The sequence below is a fragment of the Scleropages formosus genome, chromosome 16 (genome assembly GCF_900964775.1).
Source record: "Scleropages formosus chromosome 16, fSclFor1.1, whole genome shotgun sequence".
Classification (NCBI taxonomy): Eukaryota; Metazoa; Chordata; class Actinopteri; order Osteoglossiformes; family Osteoglossidae; genus Scleropages; species Scleropages formosus.
In genome coordinates this window covers 3,409,366-3,436,964 of record NC_041821.1, presented here as the reverse complement: position 1 = coordinate 3,436,964, position 27,599 = coordinate 3,409,366, and the positions used below count along the sequence as shown (strand labels likewise).

The window sequence follows — 27,599 nt, the reverse complement described above, 5'->3', positions numbered from 1 at the left end:
TTAATCGTGCTGGAGAGACACGCTGAGCAGCTCACTCAGTCTCTCACTTAAACCCAGCCTGTTTTGCACGAGACGGAAAGTATAAACAAACATGCAGGCACAAACAGACGAGCCAAGTATAGAAGTAATGAAATGACGTTCATTGAACTAATCCAAATGACATTTAAAAATATGTGGAAAACTGTTTTGTATCGAAACAATTTTATTCAGCGATCTGTGTGAGGAAGTGTAGCGGAAGCTGAAAGCTTTCCAGAACATTGTGTTCAAATCTGCTGCTGAGAAGTGACATAAATAGTAGCCTAAGAATAAGACCATAGACACTTATTGTTTAAGACCTAACAATCCATCGTCAGAACAACTGACTAAGGAGGGAGTCAGTGTCCGATGCTCTATATATACATATTGTCCGTTTGGAATATCTGTTGTTTCATGGATGGACTGTAATCACAAAGTCTATATTTCTGCATTGTGAAAGGCCACAGCGGGACAGCAAATGTCCCCAAAATCAAAAAGCATCTTGACCCTGAAGCACAAAGTGGTTTCCTGGAAAGAACCTTCTGGCACACTGGGAGGTAGTATATTGTCCACCTAAGTTTGGCACCCTCCACTGACCTCATTGGATTCGCACATCTTGAGAAACTTATCGGACCCTGTGCAGACTTTCTTCTCTTCACCCATGGTGATGATTCCTGCAAGAGAGCCTTTTGATCAGCATACCCCCTCAACTACAGCTCCGCCCCTAACATCGCTGACATGTCCCTCGTCTCCCTCATCTCCCTGTACTCCTACCACATAACATACTGACATAATTACAAGATACCCAACAGATGACAAATTAAAATTAAAATGATTCAGCCAAAGTGGTGTTCCACTGCAAACAAAAAAATCCACAAAATTAGATATATTTTAATAACAACTTGCTGGAATAATCCCTTAATGTCCAAAGCGATCTTACCCATCTGGATAATTTGCCAAGAAAGATAAAAGTTCCGAATCTTGATTGAGAGTGCAAAAAGGGCCCTTACTGACACTAGAATTCAAAGCCAGTTGGTCTCAGGCTTCTTATCATAGCCTCTATGCTGCACCCTGTTCTTAGTGACAATGTTTCTTGTGCATCAATAAATTAAGCGACTACACAGCTTTATAACTTTGGCACGATGCCGCTCGGTGTCCTCGGTGCCCCCGTACCAAACTGGCGCAGATCTAGGCACAGGTTGGCCCCTTCCACTGCTGTGATGTTCTGGCACATGGTCCAGATGTTGAAGTACATGAAGACGGGTAGGGAGGTAAAGGCTGTCACACCGAGCCAAGCCAACATGAAGATGTAGGTCAGCATGATGAACTGTGGGAGCAGAGGAGGATTGAGATTCATCATTCTGAGCACTAGAAGCAATGGCTGCTTATGCATTGTGTACATATTAGGATATCAATATGTACTTGAGGATTTCAGTAAAATTGTCTGAAATCAGAATACCCTAGGATGCGCATCCGAAATGGCCCCCTAGGGAGACTACAGCTGGGTCCCCTCGTGCGCCTGCGAAATGGGTCCTCGGTGAAATGGAGGCAAGCTCACCCAGGCACTGACGCAGCGGCCGCAGGTGGTGATCTTGAAGTCGCCGTACAGGTCGCGGATAGCGCCAGTGGTGAAGAAGCCCTCGACCATGAGCAAGATACCGTACACGAAGAAGGCAGCAGCCACGCCATAGATCACGTACTTGAAGATGTCAATCCTGCAAATGGGGTGACGCGACAGGGTCAATTTGTACCATAGCCAGTCGTCTCGTCAACAGAAGTCAAGGCTATATACAAAATCTTTAAAAACTGGAGAGAAGGCTCAATAAATGATACAGGTTTGTTTATATAAACACAACAGTGTGCAGTTGCCGGACTCCCCGGCTGCCTTTTTTAGCCACCACAACAGTGCTGTTCTCCATGTCTCGGATTAACAATTCACTTTGATGTTCCTTCAGCTCCATCTCCGGCTCTGTAATTAAAGCCGCGCACTCCGGCGGGATTCTGCATTTCCCAAGATGGGTGCTGGGAGACTCTGCCCTCCCCACCAGAGGAATGTGTGTGTCACACCAAACGAGGCTGACTTGCAGAAAGGAAACACGAGAAGCAAACTGACAGATTTCGTCAATTCCGTCAGCTGCTCAAACCTTGAAATCACATCACACAATGTTAGGTTTGTACACTAGGCTGCTGACTGAAAATCAAATATCTTTTTATTCTGTCAACACCCCATGTATATACAGCTAACTTTAACTAGCAATTAATTTTATTGGAACATTTATACCCATTATTATTAGCTTTTATTTACATTTACTTATTCAGGAGACACTTCTCTCCAAAGCAACTTCCAATGAACTCTATGTAGTGTTACTATCAGCCCACACACCTCATTCACCACGGTGACTTACACTGCTAGATACACTACTTACACTGGGTCACTCATCCATACAACAGTGGAACATACACACACTCACTCACTCTCTCACACTCTCTCTCTCTCTCTCACTCACACACTATGGGGGTCCTGAACAGCATGTCTTTGGAGTGTGGGAGGAAACCCACGCAGACATGGGAGAACATGCAAACTCCACACAGACTGAGCGGGGATCGAACCCACGTCCTCTCGCATCACTCTGGCTCCGTGACACAGCAGTGCTAAGTCTGTGCCACCATTTATCTTATACCTTTACCCAAGGTGAGTTACAGTGCTAGATAATTAACTGTACACTAATTTACCCATTAATACAGCATTGTAGCTTTTACTCTATCATTCCAGGGTAAGTACCTTGCTAGAGGGTACTCCAGCGGGATGTGGGATTCAAACTCAGATTCTTCCTTTTACTTTCCTTTATATGATTTTCTTCAAAGTAACTACCAGTGTTGGGTTTGCTGAATGTCTTATTAATAACACTGATTTGTGGAGTTTACACACATACAGCTGGGTAATTTTTAACGTACTAATTTAGGGTAAGCACCTTGATCAAGGGTACAACAAGAGGATGTGGGATCCTAAATTGTAACCGAGGACCTTTGAGTAGAAGACAAACCACTACACCACCTGCTACCCAACATGTTTGTTTCTGGAAGACATAATTAGATAACTGCCTCGTGGGATCACACTTTTTTTTCCACAAAATATGATTTTCATTTTGTACGTTCACATTCCCTTATGGTTCCATTTTACTATAGCAACGTACATCCAGCCTCCTTAAATTGTAACAAAGTCCAAAATTGAACTTGATAAAAAGTCCCCGTCACTTATACACAGCTGCCATCACGCCAGTAAAAATGTGCATACAATTTAAATGCAAAGTAAAAGGCGTGAATATTTCACCGTACCAATGGACTCTTGCAGGGTTTTTATTGCCGCGCTGATCTTACACACCATAAAAGTGTGTGTCGGTACTTATCTTTTATATCATCCATCCCTGCCATTCTGGGCTGGGAATGGACGAGGGGTGGATCTCAGCCTTGTAGGGATGCTCTCCTACCCAGAAGCCCCTGCAACCTCTACCCTGAGCCCCGCTGTCATGCCCTGAGGCCGATGAATCCTTTATAAGAATGTCTCTTTGGCTTATATAAGTCAGTAAAGCAACCGTGAAGGCCTCAGCTCTGGGGACAGGCAGGAGGTGGCCATGGGCAAAGAGAACAGCAAGAGCAGGTGGGCATGACGCCCTCTGTTGGCTATTGACTAGGTTACAGACTGTAAGAACAACACACGCTCCGGCAATGTACTGTAACAGCTGTTTGGATGGCAGCCAGGCACTTGCTTCGTAATGGCAATCCATTAGCAAAGTCGTTAAGATGATAGCTGTGTATTTAAAAAATAATGGTACAATTAGGTAAGAGGCAAAGTCACTGGGGTAAGTCTGTGCGTGAGGCGTGTCCGTCAATGAGACCATCGATCCGAGGCGCTCGGAAAACCTCGATGCACATCCTAGCTTCATATAAGGTGATGCTGTGGGACCGGTGGAGATCGGCGCAGGGGTGGAGTTGGAGAACCACGCCTAGCACCGTGGGGGTGGGGCTTGCTGCCCACTCATAGCCGGTGGAGTTCCGGCGAGCAGGTGTGAAGAGGACGTCCCGCGGGTCTAATCCAACAGTCGGGCCTGTCGCCAGAGCCGGAAACTAACCTGAGAGGCTGAGACACAAAGACAAGCTGCACATCCTCAGCCCTGCCCCCTTGAACTGTAAGCCCCGTCCCACGACAGGGGAAAGCACATGTGTAATCCAGATTACTAATTCAAAGGTTTTGCAAATTTTTGTGTGCTCCGTACTTTCATAACCATATAAGACTGGCCACGTTTTGGTGAGGAAGCTGAGTGGCAGCAGGTCCTGCGACTGGTCCATGTAATTTGCCAAACATTCTGGCCAGTTCCCGATGCGCGCCCTGCTTACGACACGCGTCCGACTGGAATCGGCGGGCAGATTGTTCACACGTTATCGCAGGAAGGCGTGGAGAGGCGACACCTTGACCTGAGCGGCAGCTGTTGGAAGAAGCGTGAGTCGGATCGTCTGCTGCCCCTGTCGGGTTTGCAACAGGCCCGATAGCGGAGCGCGCAGAACCGCGGCACATTTATGAATTGCATAATGGGGCTTATTTATGGCCCCAAACAAAACTCTGAAAGAAGTTAATTTACTTCTGAAAGCATTTTCACTTTGCTTTTCACCGGCACCAGATAATTTGTTTACGACTGAGAGCGTAATGTGATGTTTTCTCACCTTGTTTTCTGTGCGTGAACGACGGAAGAACCGAAAAACGTAATTCAGAAGACAGTTTGTGAGAATTAGGCGTAATTTAGTACTCCGACACACGGTCTGCGTGCTGCTTCCTTCATTCCGCGCGGTCCTGAAAACACACAGACACACACAGGCACACATGCACGCGCACACACACACACACACACACACACACACACCCGGAGTGTCTCTGGCCCAGACAGCCTTCAGCTTCACCCTGATTGGCTACCCCGCTTGCCCAACTTGCCCCTCCCACCACGCACACCTGCGGTTCTCCACCCCACCCTGGACCTCCCTCGAAGACCTGCACCTGTCTGTTCGCTTGTGTCTTCCCACCTCCTCGCTCCTTCTGCTCTCCCAGGAAACATCAATTACTGCAGTACCTGTTTTTTTTTGTAATTTTGTAACTTTGACATCAATGTATGAAAGAAAACATGAGAATATTTTTGAAAATAATGCGAATAAAGGACTCAGTTTACACATTAAGTATTTTTTACGATTTCAGATCGGACGTTATTTCGCTGCAGTCTCCATGTACGATTTCTCATCACCCGATTTCTGAGGTTTGTGATGCTAGAGAAGGGCATGGCCGAGTGCAACGCCATTACTCACATGGTGAAGACGTCCAGGGAGTCCAGAGGCCCTCTCACCACCTCGAAGTAGTTCTGCAGGATGGTGACAGTGCCGGAGAGGGCCTCATGACCGCAGCCGCAGAAGAGCGCCACTCCCGCATACAGCAGGATGGTGGCGATGAGCGACGCGTAGGGGATGCCGCCCAGGCACTTGATGCAGCACTCGAAGCAGCCTGCCAAAAAAATGGACAAACAAACAAGCAACCAAAACGATGAGACAAAAAAATGTGTCACAGATTCGTGGAGCTTTCAGATTTCAGCATCGGTCCATCAGCTGATGTCGAAGGCGGGACTTTCAGTGTTATGCCACCCATCTGCTCGTGAAAAGACGTATAGGTTTAATAAATTATGAGAAGACTCTATTGATCTGAAATCGCGGTCACTGAATGAGTCATGGAGGAGGAGGGCATGCGGTAGCGCACACAATTTATCATTTGCCGTGAACCATGAACACACCGCAAACGAGCCACCGGGGCATTACAGACATCGAACACATAAAACAACACAGTATGCTGTGCCTTCAGTCAATCTCCCAGAAGCATGAGAATTTACTCCTTAGTTCATCCTATCCCTTTTCACACAGCAAAAGTCCTGGGATTGAATCTCCCTTCATGCTGTCACCACTGAAGGTACTCAGCTCGAATTGACATAGTAAAAATTACCCTGCTGTATAAGTAGCTTGGAGTAGAAACGTAACGTTGCAAGTCTCTTCCAAGAACAGCGTCGGATTAATGACTGAAAAAATCAGCAGGGTTAGCCTCCGTCAATCATGAACTTTTTCATAACCTGGGACCTTCTGCATCTGGACTGGAATGGTGTAAAGATGGGCGTGGCTGTCCTTAGATCCGTACATCTTGACACGGTCTACAGACCCTGTGGCTCACGGTTTCCTCGCTGATTCGCCATCCGTCGGACTCAAAAATACGTCAGTCAGGAGGTCCATAACAACCTGTATCCTGGCTCTTTGTTCATTTTCTCTGCATTGATTCAGAGCAGTGCGTGATATTGCTCCTCTGTGACTCCTCTTGGGGCAACCTGATATGTAGAAAGAGGGATGGCAGAGTCAGAGAATGGGCTTTGAACTCTGTAGGTCGCAGTGGCAAACCGATATCCCACTGGGACTGGCTGCTGGTCTCGGTCTTTCAAGTGCCTGCGTTCTCCATCCACGGCACCTGTGAGTGCTTGCGGTTCTGTGTGGGTGGATACATTTGTGTGTGTGTGTGTGTGTGTGTGTGTGTGTGTGTTTGGGAATGTTCTCGATCCAGTTTTTCGTCATCATTGGACAGTAACATAACCCCGAAATCTTGGTCTGTCCAACACAGCGCTGCTGCACCTGATACTCGGATCGATCGACTGACGCTGCTCTTCCTCTCCCCGACACACCAGTGAGCCTCACACCTCTCGAGAGGTCCCCAGCCTTTCCTTCTGTCTGCAGGAGCCATTTCTTCCCACATAGGAGACAAGGAAGCTCATATTCTGATAGTCTTTACAGTGGATTTTAGCCAAGAAGCCCATAGCTGCTGAGCAGGCTGAACCCACGGCATCTGGCCAGATTTTTTCAGCCTTGCTGCTGGCTGATGGCCTCGGCAAAACACCTCTGCTCTCGAACCCAAAAAACCTGGCATTTTGCATTTGGGTGTCTGGCAGAAAACAGGCAGTGAGTGTCTTACAAAACGGCGGGAGGGAAAATGCGACGTTCCGGTTTGCAGAAGCGCAATGTGAAGTGTTCGTTTTTCGCTGCACGATATTAATTTTGTCATCTTTTGCTGTCTCACTGTAAGTAAATATCCATTTGCTGCCGAGACGTTAGGAGCTGAAGTCAGAGCACACTGGGTAGAGTTTATGCACTTTGGCGAATCATGAGCCAGGTTGACACGGTTCTTCTTACTCGCTTTCAAATAGAGACAGCGGGGGGGGGGGGGGGGGTAGTGGTTACAGCTGTTGCTTTGCACTGAAAAGACCCAGCTTTGAATCCCAGCTCTTGCTCTAGTACCCTTGACTAAAGTATTTGCCTTGAGCTGAAGAATGAATAAATAATAACAATAATCTCGCCAACCTGCCCCTTCCACCGAACTCCGTTGTGCATCCCATCTCCCTCTACCAACCCAACCAGAAGGATCTCCAATCCTCCCACCGGTCTTGGGCCGCAGACCTCTGATCGGCCCCATTTCCCATCTCTAAACCCCAGACAAAGGAAGCCCATGCCCCAGAAACCATGTGGATCAGTGTGTTTCCTTGAGGGTGTTGGCGCTGCACTCGTTGCCCCCCGCCCATATTTGCGGTACACTGTCTCACAGCCTCTTGAGACCTGGCTCCCTGACACCGGAGAAATCTCCAGAGCAGCCACAGCTATGCGAGACGTGATGTGGTCGCTGAAAAACGAGCCAAATTTTTGAGAACACAGAAACGCATCGTAGAAATCATCTTTAAAAGCAAATTAATCGCACAGCATCTAAGAAATACCCCGGTGAATAAGTGTGTGCGCAACGGCAACTGGTTTGATTAATGGGCAGACGGATTCATCTCCCCTCGGTGGAATCGACACGGAGCGGCTGAAACGTTCAGAGCGGAAATATGGCGACGCCGTTAACCACCGTTCCCAGGAAGATGAATGGCTCTGCAGGGCTTCTTAATCAGCAACCTGTTCCCCCTTTTTGTCCACCAGACCAGCAGGCTATTCCTGCACTGGGACTCAAAGAAATGCTGGAAATCTGTAGCCTTTCAGGCCACTGGAAATAGATGGAATGTGATAGTAAAGCGAACGTTTTCATTTGTAAAAAAATAGTGCCTGCATCCAGTGACCCGTTGAGAGATATGGACCCCATCTGGTGCCTGTAGAAGCTCTTGTTTCCTTTTTACAGGCATAACAGCGTTTGGTAACAGCAGCATAACAAAGACTTTCAGTGAATTTGGAAATTTCATAGGCATGCTGTATGAGACATAAAATGTTGCTCAGCTGGTGTACTGGTTAGTGCTTCTCCCCTGCATTCAAAAGGCATGGGTTCAAATCCACCCTCCTACTGTAATACCCCTCATTAAGACGCTTACCCAGAACTAATATTGAAAAATATCAAATAATTATCCCGCTTTATGAATGGCTAAATCAATGTGCACAAAACGGTGTACAAACCCCACACTGCAAGCTCTTTTGGATAAAAGCCTCAACTAAATGAATACACGCAAATGTTCCTTCCGTCAATATTTCCTGATTGATCTGGAGCTATTAAAAAAAAAAAAAAACGTGGGCCCATTCAGCCATAGAATGATTTAATTCAGGCTATCGGTGGACGCAGTAACACGCTGGTTAAATAAGGGAAAAGTAATCTTTGTCGTGAGGCAACGAGAACCTCCATAATGTTTGCGTAATTTCAAGAACCAAGCGATGGACAGCAATTTCAGCTTCTTGCACAGAGGTATCCCCTTTATGTGGTTTTTTTAGACTTCAGCTTGGCATTACATCACACACCCCCCACTGAGGCCCCACCACTGACACTCAACTCCTTGGTGATGCTCGATTTTTGTGTCTGTTCTGCTGGACCTCAGACCGCGTCTGCCATCGAAAGGTCCCATCTGTCTGGCCATACACTGCGTCTGCGTTTGATTCCAGTTCCTCCAATGATGATGGCTATGAAAGTTTGGTCTTGGGGAGGGTCCTCCAATTTGTCTCCAATTTAAAAATGAGTTTGAACTGTTTTCTGTTTGGTTGCTATGAGACTCTGAAATCCTGGTGCCTCCTCCAGTTAGCGTCCTGCCAAGCCGCTCACTTTCTTTACACACTACTGAATACGTGCTCTAATGCATCCAGGCTTTCTTAGCGAGCTTCCATTGCTCCCGTGGCTCTCGTGGCTGCAATCAGACCATGAACGCTATATCTCCACACACACAGGTGGTCTCTGCCCATCTTCTACATCGGCCGTTACCTTCTCAGCCACGGTTTGTTAACTGTCTGTGATTAAATCCCCTGCTTGCCCATTGTCCGGTTTGTGAACTACAGTGATGGATTACAGACACCGCACGTAAACCACATCAAACAAAGCATTATCGAAAGGGAACGGTTTCCATCAACAATGATCCGGAGATTTAAATGTGTCACTGAAGGCTGCTTTTGTGCCGAGAAGCATTATCTGTCAGCGGTTATTAGCACGCACAGGAGATACAGGTCATTAAATACACTGCTAGGCTGGGTAAGGATAAAATTCTCTTCTTCTTGAGGCTACATGGAGGACATGATGTGATCTTTGTGGCTCTGATCAATACATGTATTTCAAAATTTGTACCTGGCGGGAACCTGAGCGGATGCTAAAGTCCTGCTCTGTCCTAGCAGGACCCATGTGAGCCACATGGCAGTCCCCTCTGCGTCCCTGCCCAAGGGCCTCTTTTTTCCTCCTCTGTGGAAATTGTTTAACACCTATGCAATAGCATCTTTTGCTCAGTCTGATTCTTTCCTAAATGAAAAAGAACAAGATGTGCCAGAATTTACTGAGATCACTTAAGAACAGCAAAAGTGTGTATAAAAGACTCTAAAATTACCAGCACACAATGATTTTACTTCCTTAAGACCTGAGTGGATATGTGGGAGGTGGGATGGGGTTGAGGCACTGTGTGACTCAGTTGCTATGGTGACCATGTCTGCAGGCTGGGAAATACAGTGAAGAAGACTAGATGCCTGGAGTAAAGTTCTTGCACCCTACGGGTTCCAGAACCCAAATGTAATGCAGCTTTTAAGCAAAATTTTTAAAAACTCATTGAAATCCAAATAAATGAACAAACACGTCCTTGAATGTTGCAGTATCTCAGAAGCCTTTGTGCTTCTGGGTCTTTTGGTAATGTACATAAGTCGAGTTGAATACTACACAAATAGAATAATAAAAACCTCTAATAAAGAATGAATTACCTTCAGTACAGCTGAAGGTATTTGGTATGATAAGCTGTGCAGCCTGGGGTCCCAATTTGTTCTACAGTATTTCCTCCATTAGATGAACTAGGTATTACAAGAGGAGAAAGAGTTCAATACTTAGAAATATGAAAACACTGGTAACTTTAGCAGAACGTTTCTACATTTTTTGTAAGAGGGAAAGGGTGGTTGGGCCTTGAATGCACTGACTTTTGCCACCTCACAACTCCACTGGTGATTAGAGGACGGGAGCAAAGGGGCTGGTCTTGGTTGGTGATTCCCGTCTAAAAGCCCGGACCCATCCGCCTCACGTCCCCAAAGGAAATCCTCCCTGACATTAACCAGCGTGGCACGCTCGGATGTCGGTCAGGACCTTGGGTTTAACCCGCCTGGGGGTCACAAATTCATCCTCCCTGTCTGATGGCCCCCGCCCCCCCTGCGGCTGGGTACTTAGTTGAAAATGCTTCAGTTCATGCCTGGTGGTGTCAAGCGGTTTAGAGCAAATGCCATTAAAAATGTCTACCATATGCCAAACGACCGGCTACGCCGCACTCGATTTACATTTTATTCGCTTAGCCGCGTGATCTGGGCAGACAGACACGCCCACTTAATGATGTAATACAGACGCAAAAACAGATACTTGAAACAGACAAAATACTAATCACTGTGCCCTACTGCAGATGTCTGTTCGCCTTTCAAGTGATTCGGAAAGTGCCGCGATTAAATCTTTGCGCTCGCATTGCTTACATTCCGCACAAACACTTTGAGAAGGCTTCGAGACCCATTGTTCTGTCGGTATGTAAGCACAGATTGGAAAGGTCAACCCGAGCGCTCTCTCCAGTTGGCTATATTTAGAGAGGAACTGAGTGTCCTTCAGGAACCTGTGTGGTCCACGAGTAGACGGGGAGGTCTCGTGGCTCGCGCTTACAGCGATTAAGGTGCATTTGGACCCAGAGCATCACATGACCTGACAGCTGGGGCCAGAAGCCCACGCAGGATGTGCTGGGAGAAGGAGAGGACAAATCCAGACTGATCTACAGCCGTCTCCCACTGAGTCACCCGTCCTCTCCTCGGCTCTGTCTCTCTTCCAGAACAACAGTTTGCATCAGCCAGTTTGGGGTAAAAAACAAAGTACTCGAGTGGTTTGACCTCCTCCAGGTCCCTCCTGCCTCGGGAAGTTGCTCAGCTGCAGGGTCTCCGGATGATTTATCTGCACAACCGTGCGTTTCGTGCGCACCTTGTTCCTTAGAGGAGCTCGGCGAGCACACGCTGTGGAACATGCTTGGTGCTGTGCGGACGGGGAGGGAGACGCTGGGTGTTTCATCCATTATTCAGCACCGGCTCGGCGCAGCGCTCAGAGGTGCCAGCTATTACCATCAATAATTCAGACGTGCTGCGCTGGGGCCCTCGCTGGGTCGCTCGCTCCTTCAGGTGGTTCCCAAAGCAGAAGGTGGCTCTGTAAGTTGCCCCCGACTCCTTGCCTGGCTTTGGATTGGCCGTACCTGTCGGGTCATCCGCATAATCAAAACAAGCAAGGTTTTCTATCGCTGGAGCCACCGTATTGGATCGGAGTGGGAGGCGCGTATCCCTGCAGGCAACAAAACCTATCTCCTTGGCAACAAAGAGATGCCCTTCCCCCTGACCCAAGCCCCTGCTCCTGATACATGCCCTTCACCCCTAGACCACATCCGCATGTGGCAATACCATGTCAAACTGGCATTGCAACCATTAGACTATTTCTTGATCCAAATGGGGGCACGGGTCGCAACTATCTCATGTTTCTTACTTGGGAAAAATTGTGACTAATTGAAAGACATTATCAAATTCATAAATCCGTATTTAACATCACTCTGTACTGATGTTGGAATCGAAAACGCGAACAAAACGCCGTAAAGCTCGAAAAAGTACACCGACACATAACGGACACTAGTGAAGCTAAATGATTTGTTGCATTATTACTGTGCTGAGCTACCAGCAAGTGAGCCGTTTAGCTGGAGCTTAAAAGGAGAGAAGCGAAAGAACGTGCCTAAAACGTATTGCGTTCCAAAACAAGGTAGACCAGAGAAAGCTGCGGCAAGAGAAGTCGGAAGAGACGGACGCGGCGCGTGCCGGCGATTCTCTCCACGCGTGCTCTTATCTGCTTTGCCGGAAGTCGGCAGGTTTTGAACCTTGTGCCCCCTCGACTTATCCGCACATGTTTAATCAACCAGCAGGGTTGCCATGCCAACGAGCGGTGCAAATTCTGCCAGGGTGTGGTGACCCACTTATGACACGTCGACAGATTCAGCGGGACAATGGCGGGTCGGAGGCGTTACGGGGATAGCGCCCGGGGCCGTGAGAGTGGGGCCAGATCTGGAGACCAGACACTGATGTAAAGGGGTTAAAGAACACGCTGGATGAGTACACACCGCTGTCCCATTTTCGACGCAGCTCTTGTAGTAACACAGTTTTTACTACAAGAATTTTTACTGCTGTATTTTTACTACAGTAACTCACACTGTGTTAAAAACAATATGAAAGTAGGTTAATCTGTAAAATAAAGATGAGCTCTTTGTGCAGCGGCACTGTGGCTAGTTTCCTAAGGGACCTCCAGGATCCAGGGTTTGTGATCCTGTGCTCCCACGTTTAATAATCCGTTGCTCGGAGGGAAAGGGCATCGCTACGGTAACGGGGAAAATGCAGAACGCACTCCTTCTCGGCCCCGCCTGCCTTGTCCCCGGGCTCCAGATAATCCCTGGCACTTTCCAGCCACGGCGCAAACAATGCGGGAGGCCTGTGCTCTCAGCCACCAGATGTTGCGTGAGGACTGGAAACAATTAGCGAGACCCTTCCCAAGGCTGGTGGCGGGGGTCAGACCGCGGGGGGGGGGGGGGGGGGGGGGGGGGCGATAGGACAGGAAGCTGGCGGTGAGGAGTGTGTGGTCAGTGCTAGCGGCGCTACGTGCTACGGCAGGATGCCGTGTGTTGTCCTCAACCATCCCACTGGGACAATCTGCTCGCCCTGTTAGCGCAGGAGACGCAGCTCTCGTCGACAAGAGGTCCACACCTGCTCCTGGAAAACACCCAGAGGGGGGATATCCTGTATGCGCAGTGACCGCTAGTGCAGCATCCACACACATCCACAGCAAAGTTTGGCTGTAAATGTAAATACACTGAAAACACACGAATGCATTAGTGCATAATAATGTTTGCACTAAAAAGAAATTAAATTAACTGACACGATGTTACGATAATGTGGAAAGTGGAAAGGTGGCTCAATATTAGCACAGTGAGAGGCCCAGGCCATCCCACTCCAGTCCCTGTACATCTGTACTCTATTGCATTCGTTTGCCACTTTGCTTTTCAGCCAAAAAGCCACAAAAGCTGTTTCTGCATGTGCTTTTTAGGTGGGTGGGCAAAGGCAAATAACGGAATTATCTAAAAGTGGGTTGTGGGTTATGGAATGTCCCGCTGGAAGCTCTAGGTTTCAATATAGGGAAGAATGGCAGAGAGAAACAGGTAGTGTGGCAATAAGGAACTAGACAAGGATGGAGGTTCTCATCCCAGGAGGGAGTCCTGCTGTTCTACCTTTGCCTAAAGATATTATTTTCACTCTGAGTTCACTTGACCTGCTCGATGGCATTTGCTACTGCTCAGTGTCCTCATGCAGAATCCTTGCAAGTGAGGGTCAGAAGTGACACAGGATTGGTGGAAAGTGAACAGATTGGAGAAGCAGGAGCAACAGGATATGGATTTTGAGTCCTCCCCTTTATACTGTCGCTTAGAGAACGCAACCACTGAGAATTTTAAAAAATGGATAAAACTGCAACTCATTAAGACGCCACATACACAAGGCTGAACAGATGGAATGGAGCAGGACCATAAAATCCAATTTTAAAAAAAGAAAAGTGTATTCAGACAGCAGCCAGCAAAGCTAGGAATCACGGGAGATTCATGGGCTCCTACACACCACACCCTCCCAGACGCAGGCGTGTAAACCCCCCGTGCAGATCCTGGCAGGGCCAACCACGTGTGTAGGGGCTGACAGCCTGCCCCCCTCAAGGGGGGAGGGGTGGTCCTACAGCGACAGACGCATGCTCCAATCTGCCCACCCTATTAGCATACAGTCAACACAGGGGAGGGGTCGGCCGGGACAGAGACGCCGCGCACACGGCCACCGGGAACGACCCCGGAATCCTTTGTGTGGACGGAGCAAAAAATGACTCATAATAATAATATAATCGCAAATAAAATGTATGACATAGAAACTCTTACACATATACACCTTATTAACCTCAAATATCCCCAACGGAGGGGGGTTACGTTTTTGAAATTCTTTCTACACAAAGAGAAAAACATAATGATCACCTCCCCCCTTCCCACAAGCTCATCTTTGTTTCCTGTAATGAATGGTTCATCTGATCTGGGGCACAGTGGGGTGGGGGGTGGGAGAGGCGTCGGGGGGGCGTTATAATGACAAGCCCCCTACAAGCCCCCCTACCTCTGTTCTACTGCTGTACTGTGGCAGAGGGAGGTGGAGGTCCCCACCATTTTGGATCAACATTGATGAAACACCCAGTCCGTAATAATAATAATAGTAATAATAATAATAATAATAATAATAATAATAATAATAGATGTACTTAATATTTATTCATTAACCTGGTATCTTTATCAAAGTGACTTACAATGTTAGGTTGTACAGTAAGCTGCTTATACTGATTTACCCATTTATACAGCATAGTAATTTTTTACTGTTCAGGGTAAATACCTCCAGCAATGGTATCACAGCAGGAGCAAGGAATTGAAATCGAGGCTTTCGAGGTGCCTGCCTGAAGCGTTGAAGGACTGGGCAGGTAGTCTGGCACAGTTTTTTGAGAGTCCTGTTTAATGGACAAGGCTGTATTGATCACGCCGGAGTCTCCGATGAGGAATACCAGCCTGGTACTGGTAAACACAGGAGTGATCAGGATGAGGGTTGGAAGGAGCGCAAGAAAGACAGTTGCCCTGCTACCCCGACTCACAATGGACGGAACCATAGTGGCTCCACCACTTTTCCCGGCCCATTTTAATGGCTCCTGTCCAACAGAAATACTTGCGCATCCATGTAACCCGGGGGCGTCTGACGGTTCTCCTCAGCAACGGCCCTGTGTTGAAAAGTTGTGACACGGCGAAGGATTGCGGTAACTACATCAGTTACGGACGGACCGATCAAACGTACTGCAAACAAGGTTTGCCAGTTTTATCTCGGTAACAGGCGACTAATCGCACACTTCCTTGCCCACGCCAGCGAGCGCTAATCACCTCTCCGTCCAATCTTCTCTTGGAGAAAACCAAGGATGCATTCCGAGGGACCGCACCGTGTGGCTAAATTGTGTTCGACATTCAATTCGTCTCCCGACAACTTTGCGGTCCCTAAAGCAATTTCGGGGCAGCCAGGTTACCCGTTTGCTCAGTGGTGACATTTCTAACCGACTCAAACGCCCGGCTACCACAGCCCTGCCAACGCCGCGACAACGTGGAGCCGTCCTGCCAACAGTCGTGTGTGGGGGTTCTCACTCACTCGATCGTTCCTCCACGAATAACGGCTCCGCTCCAAATGAGAAAACGGGGTTCTTTACGATCTAACTGCGGAGAAGCCTGCGGAGAAAAACGGAGGACACAAGCACTCCCTTCGTAAACAATGACAAAACACAGAGGAGGTCCAGAAAGCAAACAGATCAATGGCGGTGATCCGACTCTCTGCCAGGCTGGTTCCGTTTGAAGACCCTGTCATTTACGGTGTGAAATGGCAGCGCAGCGGAGATGACAGAAGAGCTTTAGGCTGTTAATTGGGCTTTTTCTGTCGAAGAAGTGAATGGCGCAGCAGAAATTGCCTCTTCCAGCACCGTTTGAAGAATAACCATCACAGAGTGAGAACGAGGCGGTTGAGGCGATGAAAGAGATCTTGTCTGAGCGCAACCATCACAAAGGAAATGTGCCGAGACATGGCCCTCGCCTTGGCGATAAATGCCCTTCTGGATTACTGCCTTTGAAAAGGCGCAGGAACTGAAAGAGGCCTTAAACAAGGAGTCTGGAGAAGAGACAATGAGTCTGTAATTTAATAAATAAAGGTGGTTCCCTTAGAACAAAGCGGCTGCACTTGGGGGGGATTTTGGTAACATGGGGGCGATGTGGTATCACTGATCCCTGATCAATCCCTGATCTTTAACTTCCACATCACTGCCACCATGGTTTCAGTGCAGGACCAGGCTGGGTTGACTGTGATTTTTCCCTCCTTGGGATGTTACCATCTCCTGGTGACAGGGGGCTTTTTCACAGTGTTGGACGTAAGCCAAGCGCTTGCTGGCTGGGTCTGAATTTCAGGCAACACAATTGGTTGTGTTGGGCCACTATCAGTCTCTCCACAACTGCGACTACGCAGCAGTCGCTGGGAGACAGCGCCCTGGAAACTTCACACATCCGCAGTTGGAACACAAAAAAAAAAAAAAAATCAGTGTCTCCATGACAACCGAACAAATGAGACTATGCTGTCTGTCCTGGCGTCTTTAAATAGATCAGAATCCTGACGTTGCATCTCTCAGGTTCCTCCAGAGAAATCCGACAGACTTCTTTTGTTCAGAAATAAACCCTTCCAGCGTGTGGCAGGCAACTGCTAGCCATAATTCCAGATCTGGACTTTCCATGCCAAATTAGGCTGCCCTCTTCCACACGTGTCCCGTATTCTGAACTCGTTCCATGGCTTGGGATTTGGACGAGATGAAGGTTGGACCCCAGTTAAGGAGATCTGTTTAATCCCCTTCACTCCTGGAGGCTGAATGGAGATGCTGATGTTGAAGACTGTGCTGAAGTTGAAGACTGTGCCAACACAGTGCCACTTTTCCCAGGTCATGCTTCTTTAAGTTCTGCTGGTGTCTTCGGATTACGTTAAGATCTTTAGGGAACCATGTGTGACCAAACTGTACGGCTCTTTCATGAGGACCTTTGTCAAAAATCCACCTTTGTTGCCACTGCAAGATGTTTGCGTTGGATGCAACGGATGGCTGGAAGGCTTTGGATTTCTCACAAGTCAACTGGCAGAGAAACCTTGGGAGGTGCGAATGCCAGCCAACGGCTATGGCCATGCCCTCGATGGCTCCAGCGACCTTCTGCTCCCTGTTGTGAAAGAGGAACAGAAACCTGTGGAGAAGAACCACTGTTGCCTAATTGGTAAGGGAGTCTCGGTAAATCAGAACGAGAGTAATTATTAATAAACTGACATTTAGAAATAAATGTGAAAGAGACTTACAACGAATTAGTAAGGTCATCAGGAATTATGGCACAAAAGTTAACTACAATTTGCAGATGGTAAAATTACTCTCTCCCAACAGTGTCATAAAACACACTCCAGTCTTTATTACCGACTAGAGTCCATCCATCAGAGAATTTAATCCTTGGTGTCAGACACTCCTAGCTGGAAGTTATGCTTGATGTAGCAAGTCTGGAAGAGTGCATTATTCATCTGCAGCCCAGATCAATGCAAGGAATATGTTCTCTGTCTCAGTAAAGAACGGGTTTAGACCACAGCACATGTAGACAGATCGCTTACATAATCGGAATTCCGTACACTCTCCATATTTTGTGTCCATTTTCCAAGCCTGCCTTTTCATGTTGAAACACTATTGGTCTTATAAATACTTATAATCAATAGCTGCAGCCAATTGCATTGGAGAATGAATGCGATTAAACTGAGTAAAAAGATACCGATGGGTTCTCTCTGGGAGTTTCCCCCACCCTTGCTGAGGGGTATTTAAAAGCGAGGTTGTTACGCTGATGTTGCCAACCTTCTTCACTCCATTTATAAGATGAATTAGCAGTTGGCTCATATTGACAGGTTCTTCTCCCGAGGGTTTTCAGGCAGTGGATTTCTGCACAATTCGCCCGCCGAGTCCTGGGAGACCTGCCTGCGTGTGCCCGCCATACAAAAATGGCTTTCAGGCACCAATAAGGTGTGGCTGATGGACACCCCCGTGCTGGAAAGGACAAACCATTGACTCAACACGGGGAAGCCTGGCACCGCTAACGGGACGTCTTCTGACTGGGCCTGCAAGGTTCTACTGAAGTACAGATGACACTCTGGGTTTTATAGCTGCTCTGCATGAGTTCCGCTTCATCAGTTATAGTGCAATATCAAAGAGTGATTCTGTAATAAACCCGTCAGCCGCACTTTGACTTTCTGCTCTGGAAAACATCTTTTGTTTATGGCTCCGTGTCACATATTAGCTAATTAATTAGCTGCTTTATGGCGCTCTTTAAAATTATTGGCTCGTTAATAAGCAGTAATCCCAATTGCTGCTACATAAGGCTACCGCATGGCAGTGATATTTAACATGGTGATAAATTAATAAATAAATACACTCATATACTGGGTATTGTCCATCAAAACGACAGAAATATCCTCCGCATCAATCCATCTTTCAACGGTGAAAACTGCCACAGAGGACAGCACAGAACAGCAGCAGCGTGTTTCCAAGACCAGACATCACAGGCAAATCGATACAAGACAAAGCATCCAATTTTCTTTCAGGTTCAAAATCTATTTTTTATATATATGTCTAGATGTGGACATTTACAATTCGCTCCAGGCACACAAGATGAGAAATAAAAAATTCTATTAAACCAGACAGAAAACAACAATTACACACGGCATGAAAAAACTCACATTAATGGTGAATTGGCATGTTGCCGGAAGGCGGAAATCATTACGACCCGAGACTCGTAAATTACACTTTAAAATTTTGCGCACTGTGTCTCCAATAACATTTTTGGGATGCAAAGACTATTTTCATCAAAACTGACATGAAACCATGCGATCAAAATCTTGAGGACTAGTATCTACTGCCACTGGTAAGAATGGGGTCGGCCAACCTTGCCTTAACCACTTAAGCTGTAAAATGGCCTTTCGGGCCGTCCGATGGGCTGCACCGTTCGAGGGGGTCGAATAGATCGAACCCCAGTCCCACCCCCACACTCACCCCTAGAGCCTTCAAGGAACATTAAAACTCAAGTACCCTTTACACCTCCATGTGCAGCGGCACCACAGTCCAGGCACAAGGCTTTGGGGACAAAAGCTACTGTAAAGAATGCACACTTTAAACAAATTCCTGTCTTTTGTCGGGGTTCAGTGAACTTTCGGCAGGTGATTATTATTGTTATTACCATTAGCATAACTGAGGGCCAATGTACACAAAGGGAAAGGCAACTCCCTGGCCTTCATCAAAGGTCCTCTGTTGAGGGCTGGGAGGTAATCCAGCTTTCCTCATGAGCCCCTGTTGCCTCTCACTGCTTCTGTTGTGAGTTACTGCTCTGAACCCTTTGTGTCTGCTGCTGAACCCCCCCGACCGTGCAGCAAAATTTACAGCTCCGAAGCAAGGCGTAGAGCACAGTACACAAGGTTTTATGGATCTAACCCAATCGATCGTGCACAAATTACATGCCCTGTCGTAAGCAATATTTAAGATATAATCAGTAATTCAATCTGATGACATTAGTATCTAACTTAATTCATTTAGAGTGTTATTAATTTTCTATATTCAAACCCCATTTGAATAGAAACTTGCTGTCAGTTCTGTTGTTAAAGAATACCGGAGCAGTTACATTAAATAATATTACACTTGCAAATCACTACTATGGTAATGAGAAATTAAAAACAAATCACACATTTACTGAATTCCTGACCAAGTGCTTATTTTGCTCCCCAAGTTAGATGATTTGTCTCTTGCACAAATACAATACAGTGCTACATATTTGTTTTGGTTTTAATGAATGATGCATTTGTTTACATCTTTATTTTTCCTCAATGACACATTTTTTAGGTCTGCCTGTGATAGGTTGCTGCTGCATCAAAAAAAGTGACATCATGACTTTATGCAAATTATGAAACCTGAACAGTTCAGTGTGTCAGAGGATCTGAATTCTGCTTTCAATGGATTAAAAATTAAATTTCTTAAAGAAAGCATTTAATGTCTGCATTATTTTTTTCAGAAATATTATTTTTAAATCCATGAACAACCTTTAATGGATTGGTTCTAATAAAGGTTTAATAGGATAGGAATTTCCCCCTCGAAAAAAAAAAAAAAAACAGGGCAGTGGTTGCTAAAGGTGTTTTTTTTTGTACCTGGAAATTTGTCACACATTTGACTGTGAAATTAGTGAAAAAACCTTCAAGCCTAGAAACACACAGCGATGAGTAATTACAGTGGTGAATCTCACCCAGTGAATCTTCCTTTACATTGCCTGAAGAACTTGATTCTCCAGGACTGGAAATTGGGTCTAAACTCTTGGTAAAAGACCAGAACACAGATCTGCTGCTGAAGAACCAGATTTTTGAATACAGCGTCAGTCATCCTTCTCATAATAATTCCACCAGCACTATCTCAGTCTTCATAACAATCGTCATTATCTTCATCGTGACAATCTTCATGTGCATCACGATCATCATCATCACTGTCATGATCTTTAAGAGACCATGAGATCAAAGTGTTTTATAGTAATTGGGGTGGTTTTGGGAGTGGAAAACAAGATTTACATTTACATTTATTTATTTGGTGAAGATTCACAATAATCATTATCATCATCTTCATCTTCATCATCACCCTTCATCAACATATCCGAACAACCCATCTCAAATAAGCTATCTGTCTGAATCTGTACATCATCTGTGAGATTGCCCCAGTTGGAGTGCCTTCGCAAGCTGGAAATGTGGGTGGTTGGGGGCGGGGGGAGTAGGGCAACGCCTTCCACGGCAGCTCATCTTCCACACTAAAGGGGAAATTAAATCTGGAGTCTCCTCCATCTGCTAAAGTCTGTCTTATTTATATCCTATGATGGTTTGATTGGTGAAGATGAGACCACAGTCTCACCATCGGGGGTTGGGGGTGTGGAGTGTGTTGCTGCCCTTCAATGAAAACCAACACCAATGCAAACCTTGCCGTGTGTTTTTCCCTCCTTTCTCCGCCTTCTCCATAACAACAGCGTCGAGTGGAGGGAAGAAATCACCGAGCTGCTCCCTCCCCTCCCTGCCTTCCCGCAGTCCTTTGTATGTCAGCACAGCGTTCCTCCTCGCTGCCACCTCCCTCATTACCACCAATTCCATAGTCCCATTGTTTACCGGGGCACTGGCATTGGAGCTTTTGTTGAGCTCGCCTCACGTTGTGCCCAAATGCAATATAACAGATCAACAGCCTACAGAAAAATAACTGTTCGCCTCCCCCGCTGACCCTCAGGGATTTGTTACTGCGGTAATTCTATTGTCTTGTCTTCACTCGGATTGTCATACGTTGGGTTTGTGCCTCGGTCGAGTTCACCTGCCACATTATTTCCATGTGTTGATGGGTGAAACGCCATTGTGCCTGCGCGCTCCTCGGCGGGTGGTCGCATCCGCAGGGACGGACACACGGCAATCCGTCCATCTGCTCGGCCCCTCGCTGAAGCGAAAGGTTCGTCTGGCCCATGAGCCGTGACAGCAAACAAATAAAACCTTCCCGCAGACGGATTCTCACGGGCTGGGATCTCCTCGCCATTCCCTCCACCCCCTAAATCCCTGTGGCATACGGCGACTGGCCAGCTGTGCCATTAATTGACCGCTCCGGCATGTGGAGTGACAGGTTGGGACACAAACTAAACACTTTTTGCTTACAACTACCGTTTTTACCTCTTCTTAAGTGTGTCAGCTCTTAAGAGCCGACATAATAGATAGGGTTCTGAGACGTGAGCAAGACAGGACCGACAGAGCAGTAATTCTCAGTCATGTCAGATGGGTTCCCACCCCAACAGAACCTTCCCCGTCTCCGCATGGAGGATTCTGGTGCACTAGACACACAGCTGAACGCTGTGCAAAGGTTCCAGTGTTGCTGGAGACGAGAGGGGGCGGTAACATCTGTTGTACCGAAACATGCCTGGGAACCCGTGTTTTCTCCACCACACTTTTGTCCCTCATTTGCCCTGTTTTTTTGATTGATCGCCAGGGTTTTTGCTGTAAATAAAGCACTCAGCAGTGCACCTCCAGATCAAGGGCTTTGTATTGACACATCGTCATTCATTCATTCATTCATTCATTCATTTGAACAGGCTGTGCATTGCCAAACCCCAATTTTTTGGAATAATGGTGTATTTAAATAAATAAACAACCAACCGATTAGAGCCCGAAAAGCGGGCAGTCCTGGTGAGCGCCAGTGCTGCCACTGGGACACAATGGATGCATTGTTGAGACAACCTGGGAGAAACGCGTTTCCATCTCAGATCCACTCGAACTCAGGCCAGTCTCCCCAAACCCGAGCTGACAAGCGTGAAAGCACGAAATGAACGCGCCAAACAAAGGCCATTCTCACGGCGCGCCCCCGGCGCATCGGTGCCGCGCACGACGGGAGGGGGACACGGGGAAAGTGCCTTCCGATGACTGACGCGCTGACTGATAGATCGAGTGGCTGATACACTCAAAGACACGTTGATTCACTGCTTTTCGATCGACTGATGCGCTGGTTGACACTGATTGACACTGATTGACACATTGTCGCACTGACCGAAACATTTTTTGACACACGCAGGGGAACATTGTTGCACAGACCGACACTCCGATCGATACTCTGTCAATAAGAACACGATCAGGAAGCAAGGATCAGTGGCAAATTCCGTCGCAGAAGCACAGAAACACGGACGGAGCGTATTCCTCATCCCTCATCGCTCATCCCTCGTCCCTCGTCCCTCATCCCGCATCCTCTCCTCCGTCCGGCGCGCGCCTTGCGTTTCCGCTGCAATCGCGGCTGTCAAAAATCAAAGTGATCTAGGGAATCACCCCTCATGCACACTATCCCATCCGCGGAATCCCCCGCGTACACGCACACATACATAGACACTCTCGAAATGCACGAATGACCACGTTTTTACCCTGCAACCCTCACGCGCGCAAAGACGCGCCGCGGTACCTTTCTGCGTCTGTCCCTCTTCCATGTTCTCCTCCATCGCTGCCCGCTTGGATCACACCAAAGCCCACGTAGAAAGATGCTTCGAGGCGTTAATTCTCTGTTCTTTTCGGCTCCTTTCCTCGAAGGTCCAGCAGCGACGCTTCCCGGCGGGGTCTCTGTCCTCCTACAACAACCTCCTCCTCAGCACCAGTCTCCCTCCGCGAACCTCTTCCGTGGAGATGATCAGATCTTCTCCACGACCACGTCCATCCCCGACCACAGCAGAGCTCCTGTGGAAGCGAGTGTGTGTGGGTGCAAATCCTGCTTTCCACACCAGGGAGGACAGAGAAGGTGGAGGAAAGAGCACGAAGGAAGTTGGTGCTGATCTCTCCTGGAGCTCTCAGATGTTCACAGTGAGGAGGGACTGAGAAGTGGGTGGATAGATGGATGGATGGATGGATGGATGGACGCTCTCCGTTCCACTAGGAGCTCTGCACTGAAAACAGGGCTGGGCACCACAAACAGAAGGAGGGGTGCTCCTCAGAGACAGACCACCAAGACCAAACCACAGATCCCCCCACTGATGGCAGAATGGAAGAACCCACCAGCTGGTGCCTTTGAGCCGCACTCCCTGACTCTTACCCACCGATTTTTTTACAGAAATAAAAAATAAGAGCTTGTTTGTACAACACCGCCAATAGGAAGAGGTGTCAAATATTGAGAAGTCTGGGGAGATTGCACCGACACCCTCATAAATCAGGTGGTTTTTTCATCTGGAAAGCACACTAAGTGGGTTTCTGAAGGTCCATAACAGTCACCTGGTAACTGGCTAAAGTGAAAACCTCTAAAATGCACAAAAGGATCAGAGCTTCCTAATGTGAGCCTCTGCTGAACAGTGGAATAATGACATTTGCAGACCGAGTTATGACACTGATATCAATGGAATTTAATACAGCAAGTAAACAATATGACTAGATAAAGCAGTTTTCATACAGGTTTTTTTTTTTTTTGTATGCAGACCCATTGCTACAAGAAATATGCAGAAAGAGAAAAACATGTTTTCAAGAATAAATATAAATAAATGATAAAGATCTCTGTGCTACAATTGTAATAATGTATCAATTATTGAAAAACATTCACTGGAACATTTTCAAATATTGTTTCTCTTTTACACTTAAATAACAGCTCATTGTTATTCTGTTTTAGTAGGGGGTGCGGTGGCGCAGTGGGTTGGACCACGGTCCTGCTTTCTGGTGGGTCTGGGGTTCGAGTCCCGCTTGGGGTGCCTTGCGACGGACTGGCGTCCCGTCCTGGGTGTGTTCCCTCCCCCTCCGGCCTTATGCCCTGTGTTACCGGGTAGGCTCCGGTTCCCCGTGACCCCGTAAGGGACAAGCGGTTCTGAAACTGTGTGTGTGTGTGTGTTATTCTGTTTTGTGCAGAAAAAGGGCAATTTTGCTGAAAGAACAGAAGTTCTTAGACTAAATTTTGAATAAAGCATAAAATTTCTGAGGACTCAGCTGAGGTCCAACGTTGGACACGTTATTTTTCAGGGAGAAGACCTTGAAAATTCAAGAAGCTTTGCTTTCAAAACTGTTCAGAATTTTCAATCCTTGATATCCAGTTTGATAATTTACTTAGAATTAAAAGAAACAAAGGTTATACTTCAGTGAAGATGAACATATCATCCATGTCTTACAAACATTTTCAAAAAGTTCTATTAAATTTTAATTGTGAAACGTCCTTTCATATAATTTCCTTCCTTCCTTCACGAATTTCCTTCGTGCAACTTTGCTCTAGGCACGTGAGAAATATCCCCTTACAGAAGTGTGTAAAAATATTGGGCTTTATGCCTTTGAAATGTGTGTTTCTCTGCTTTTGCCCAACTGTATACATATTTTCCATGCTAATATTTTATGTAAAGTTGTTTATTCTTAAATATTTCTGTTGCACAAAAGTGAAATTTTTGGTTATGGACAAATCAAAGGAATCTCAAACCCAGTATATAGTGTAGTTATAGCTGTAGCTTTGATGTCTTGCAAAAAGAAAATAACAAACTGCACTTCAAGTAAATATTGTCAGCTAATTGGAGAAAAAGTGCATTTGGGACTATACAATGCGAAAAAAAAGCACACTTTTCCTTGAGAGAGTGTCCTGGGGGATCTGAATCACGTTGTACCCGTTTATGGAGCGTGCTTATTGGACCACCATTAGAAACCGTGATTGCATGCGCTGATTTACACCCTGCTCATTAGCATCCAAGTGTAAACGATCACACGGCAACCATAACAGCCTCGCTCTGATTGGCCGGCATGAATAAGGGGCTGAGATCACCTCTAAGTGAGTGACGCACACTGGCTGCTGGTGGAAAAACTCGTGCAGGCGAACCCGTGGCTCTCCATTTCATCCCGGGCTGCTTGGTCACAGTCAAGCCACCTGGTAACACAGGTGTAACACGGTGCACTGTGGAGTCCCGCATCCCCATAATGATGACAGAGCACGACACCTCCGTTCACATATATGCTGCCTTTCTCCCACACCCTCTTGCACATAGCTGTTACCGAGCTGTCATTATTTTGTCATTGTTTAGGTTTTCTCTTGAATAATTTATGCTAATTACTAGTTAGCACTTTCTATCATGTAGGAAACCATTAGTATAGACTATGCATGTAAGCTATTTGAAGAAAGAAGAATTCAGAAGTTGGCAAATACAGTGATTAACAAAACTAGATGCTGGGCCTTATATGAAGCATGTTGGACTTTTAAGGAGATTAGCCTGCAGGCCTCATTAGCATAAAACCGCTTTCCAAACCGCAGCCAACATGAGGAATCTACCAGATGGCCGCTCCAGCTTTTTCTTTTTTCTAAGGTTCTGAGACCTTTAACAGAGCTGAAGAGCCATAAATGCCATAAATGTTCCTCACGGATTTCTGTTTATAAGAATTACACCTATAACTCTTCTCGCCATGCCCAAAAAAGTAAGTACTTGGCCCAGCTGCGTCTGATTTCAGGTTATAAATAGAAGATAAATTTGGGTCAAAGCCACTATTAAAAGACAGACACTTGAAATGATTTCTGTGACGCTGGAAGTGCTCAGCGTTTTGTTTACGCAGCTCGCCGTGCTTGCTTCCTGACTAGTAGCTTAGCGCGTCGCTCACGATTCAGATCCGTTTCTTCGTAACGGGAGAAAACGGTTATGGGTTTTGGGTTGTGATCCTTGATACCGCATATGGAGATGACGCTCCTGAGCCTCCGCACCCCTTCGCAGAGCCCGTTGTGAATGTCCGCTCTTGTTAGCACATGTTAGCAAGTAGCATCACTTGTGAAAAGCACTGTGGGATAGAGAAGGACCCCACCCCCCCGGTCCACGCCATCTCCGCATAACAGCTCTTCCACTTAAGTGAGTCACTGCTGTAATTCTTTGGTGCTACTTAAGTGTGATAAAAAAAGGCGCCTAAGAGCTGGGTCCTCCATACTACTCCCCACAATCCCTCTGGGTTTCACAGATGGACTTGGCCTGTCGTATTAACGAGCAGGCAAGCCTTTGGAGGGCGGTGGACTGTGCAGAGGCAATGGACCTTGACCAGTCCATAGGGTGCAAGCTTACATCCCGCAAGGAGGATCTTTGGGCTCCAAGTCAGATTACCTGTCAAAGTAGCGTAAATAAAAATGACCCCTAATTATTGCAGAAAGTGCTTTTCGAGGAGCTGCCTCCTTTGGTTACCCCCAGACCAGGGTAGGTGGTAGCCCCTCAGTCTTGCCTGAACTCTGCGTGAACTTGTCAGATCATGGCTGTCAGGATAAAAAACGGCCCGCAGTGCGACAGTAGCGTTTAGACTACGAGCGCTCCTGGTCCACGGGTCCGAGAGGTGTGGACCGAAGCCCTGCTGGCTTGTTCATTTACTTCTTTCTGTTTGCTTTTTGTAACTCCCCCAGTTTGGCTTTGCTTGATCACCGTGAAGCAGACGGTGGAGCAACACACACACACGAACACACTCTGTGTTTGTTATTATCACCTGTCAGAGAGATTGCAGTGGAAATGCCAGCTCCTTCCAGGCCTTTGGCCCAATCTTTAAGTTTGTGTGCTGCCTGCTCCAGCAGGCTGAGATAAAGAACAAGACCTTCATTTGTCTTGGTTTTTTCTAGACTGACATTATGAACAGAACAAGTGTGCTACCGTGATTTACTGAGGGAAAACAAGACGTAGTTTTGCTTCTGGTTTGATGGTGAAATTGAATGAAATACGGCGTTATGTGTTAAGGTTAGGGTTGGGGCGTGGGTGAACTCACATCTTACCATTGCTGTGCGCCACACCATGGTGAAGAGGCTCTACGCCACTGGGTACTGTCATGATCACTCCTGCACCACAATCAACAGCACCTGACACCAATCAAGCACCTGACTG

The 27,599-nt window shown here is 46.9% G+C and overlaps 1 protein-coding gene across 3 annotated transcripts in view; it reads right to left on the bottom strand.

Annotated features, from left to right (window-relative positions):
- The window catches only part of gpm6ab (glycoprotein M6Ab), a 45,412-nt gene that overhangs the window by 4,169 nt on the left and 13,644 nt on the right, over positions 1–27,599 (bottom strand). Inside the window, exons 1-5 of one of the 3 annotated variants that reach the window (XM_018735925.2) lie at positions 23,219–23,747; positions 5,365–5,557; positions 1,574–1,730; positions 1,189–1,342; positions 613–689 (exon numbers count right to left, since the gene is read on the bottom strand). In XM_018735925.2, coding sequence (XP_018591441.1) covers positions 613–689; positions 1,189–1,342; positions 1,574–1,730; positions 5,365–5,557; positions 23,219–23,255 — 618 coding nt within the window. In that variant the 5' untranslated portion in view covers positions 23,256–23,747. Of the gene's footprint in view, positions 1–612; positions 690–1,188; positions 1,343–1,573; positions 1,731–5,364; positions 5,558–23,218; positions 23,748–27,599 lie in introns of those variants that run through there. The other 2 variants (XM_018735923.2, XM_018735924.2) reach the window with 2 other exon arrangements.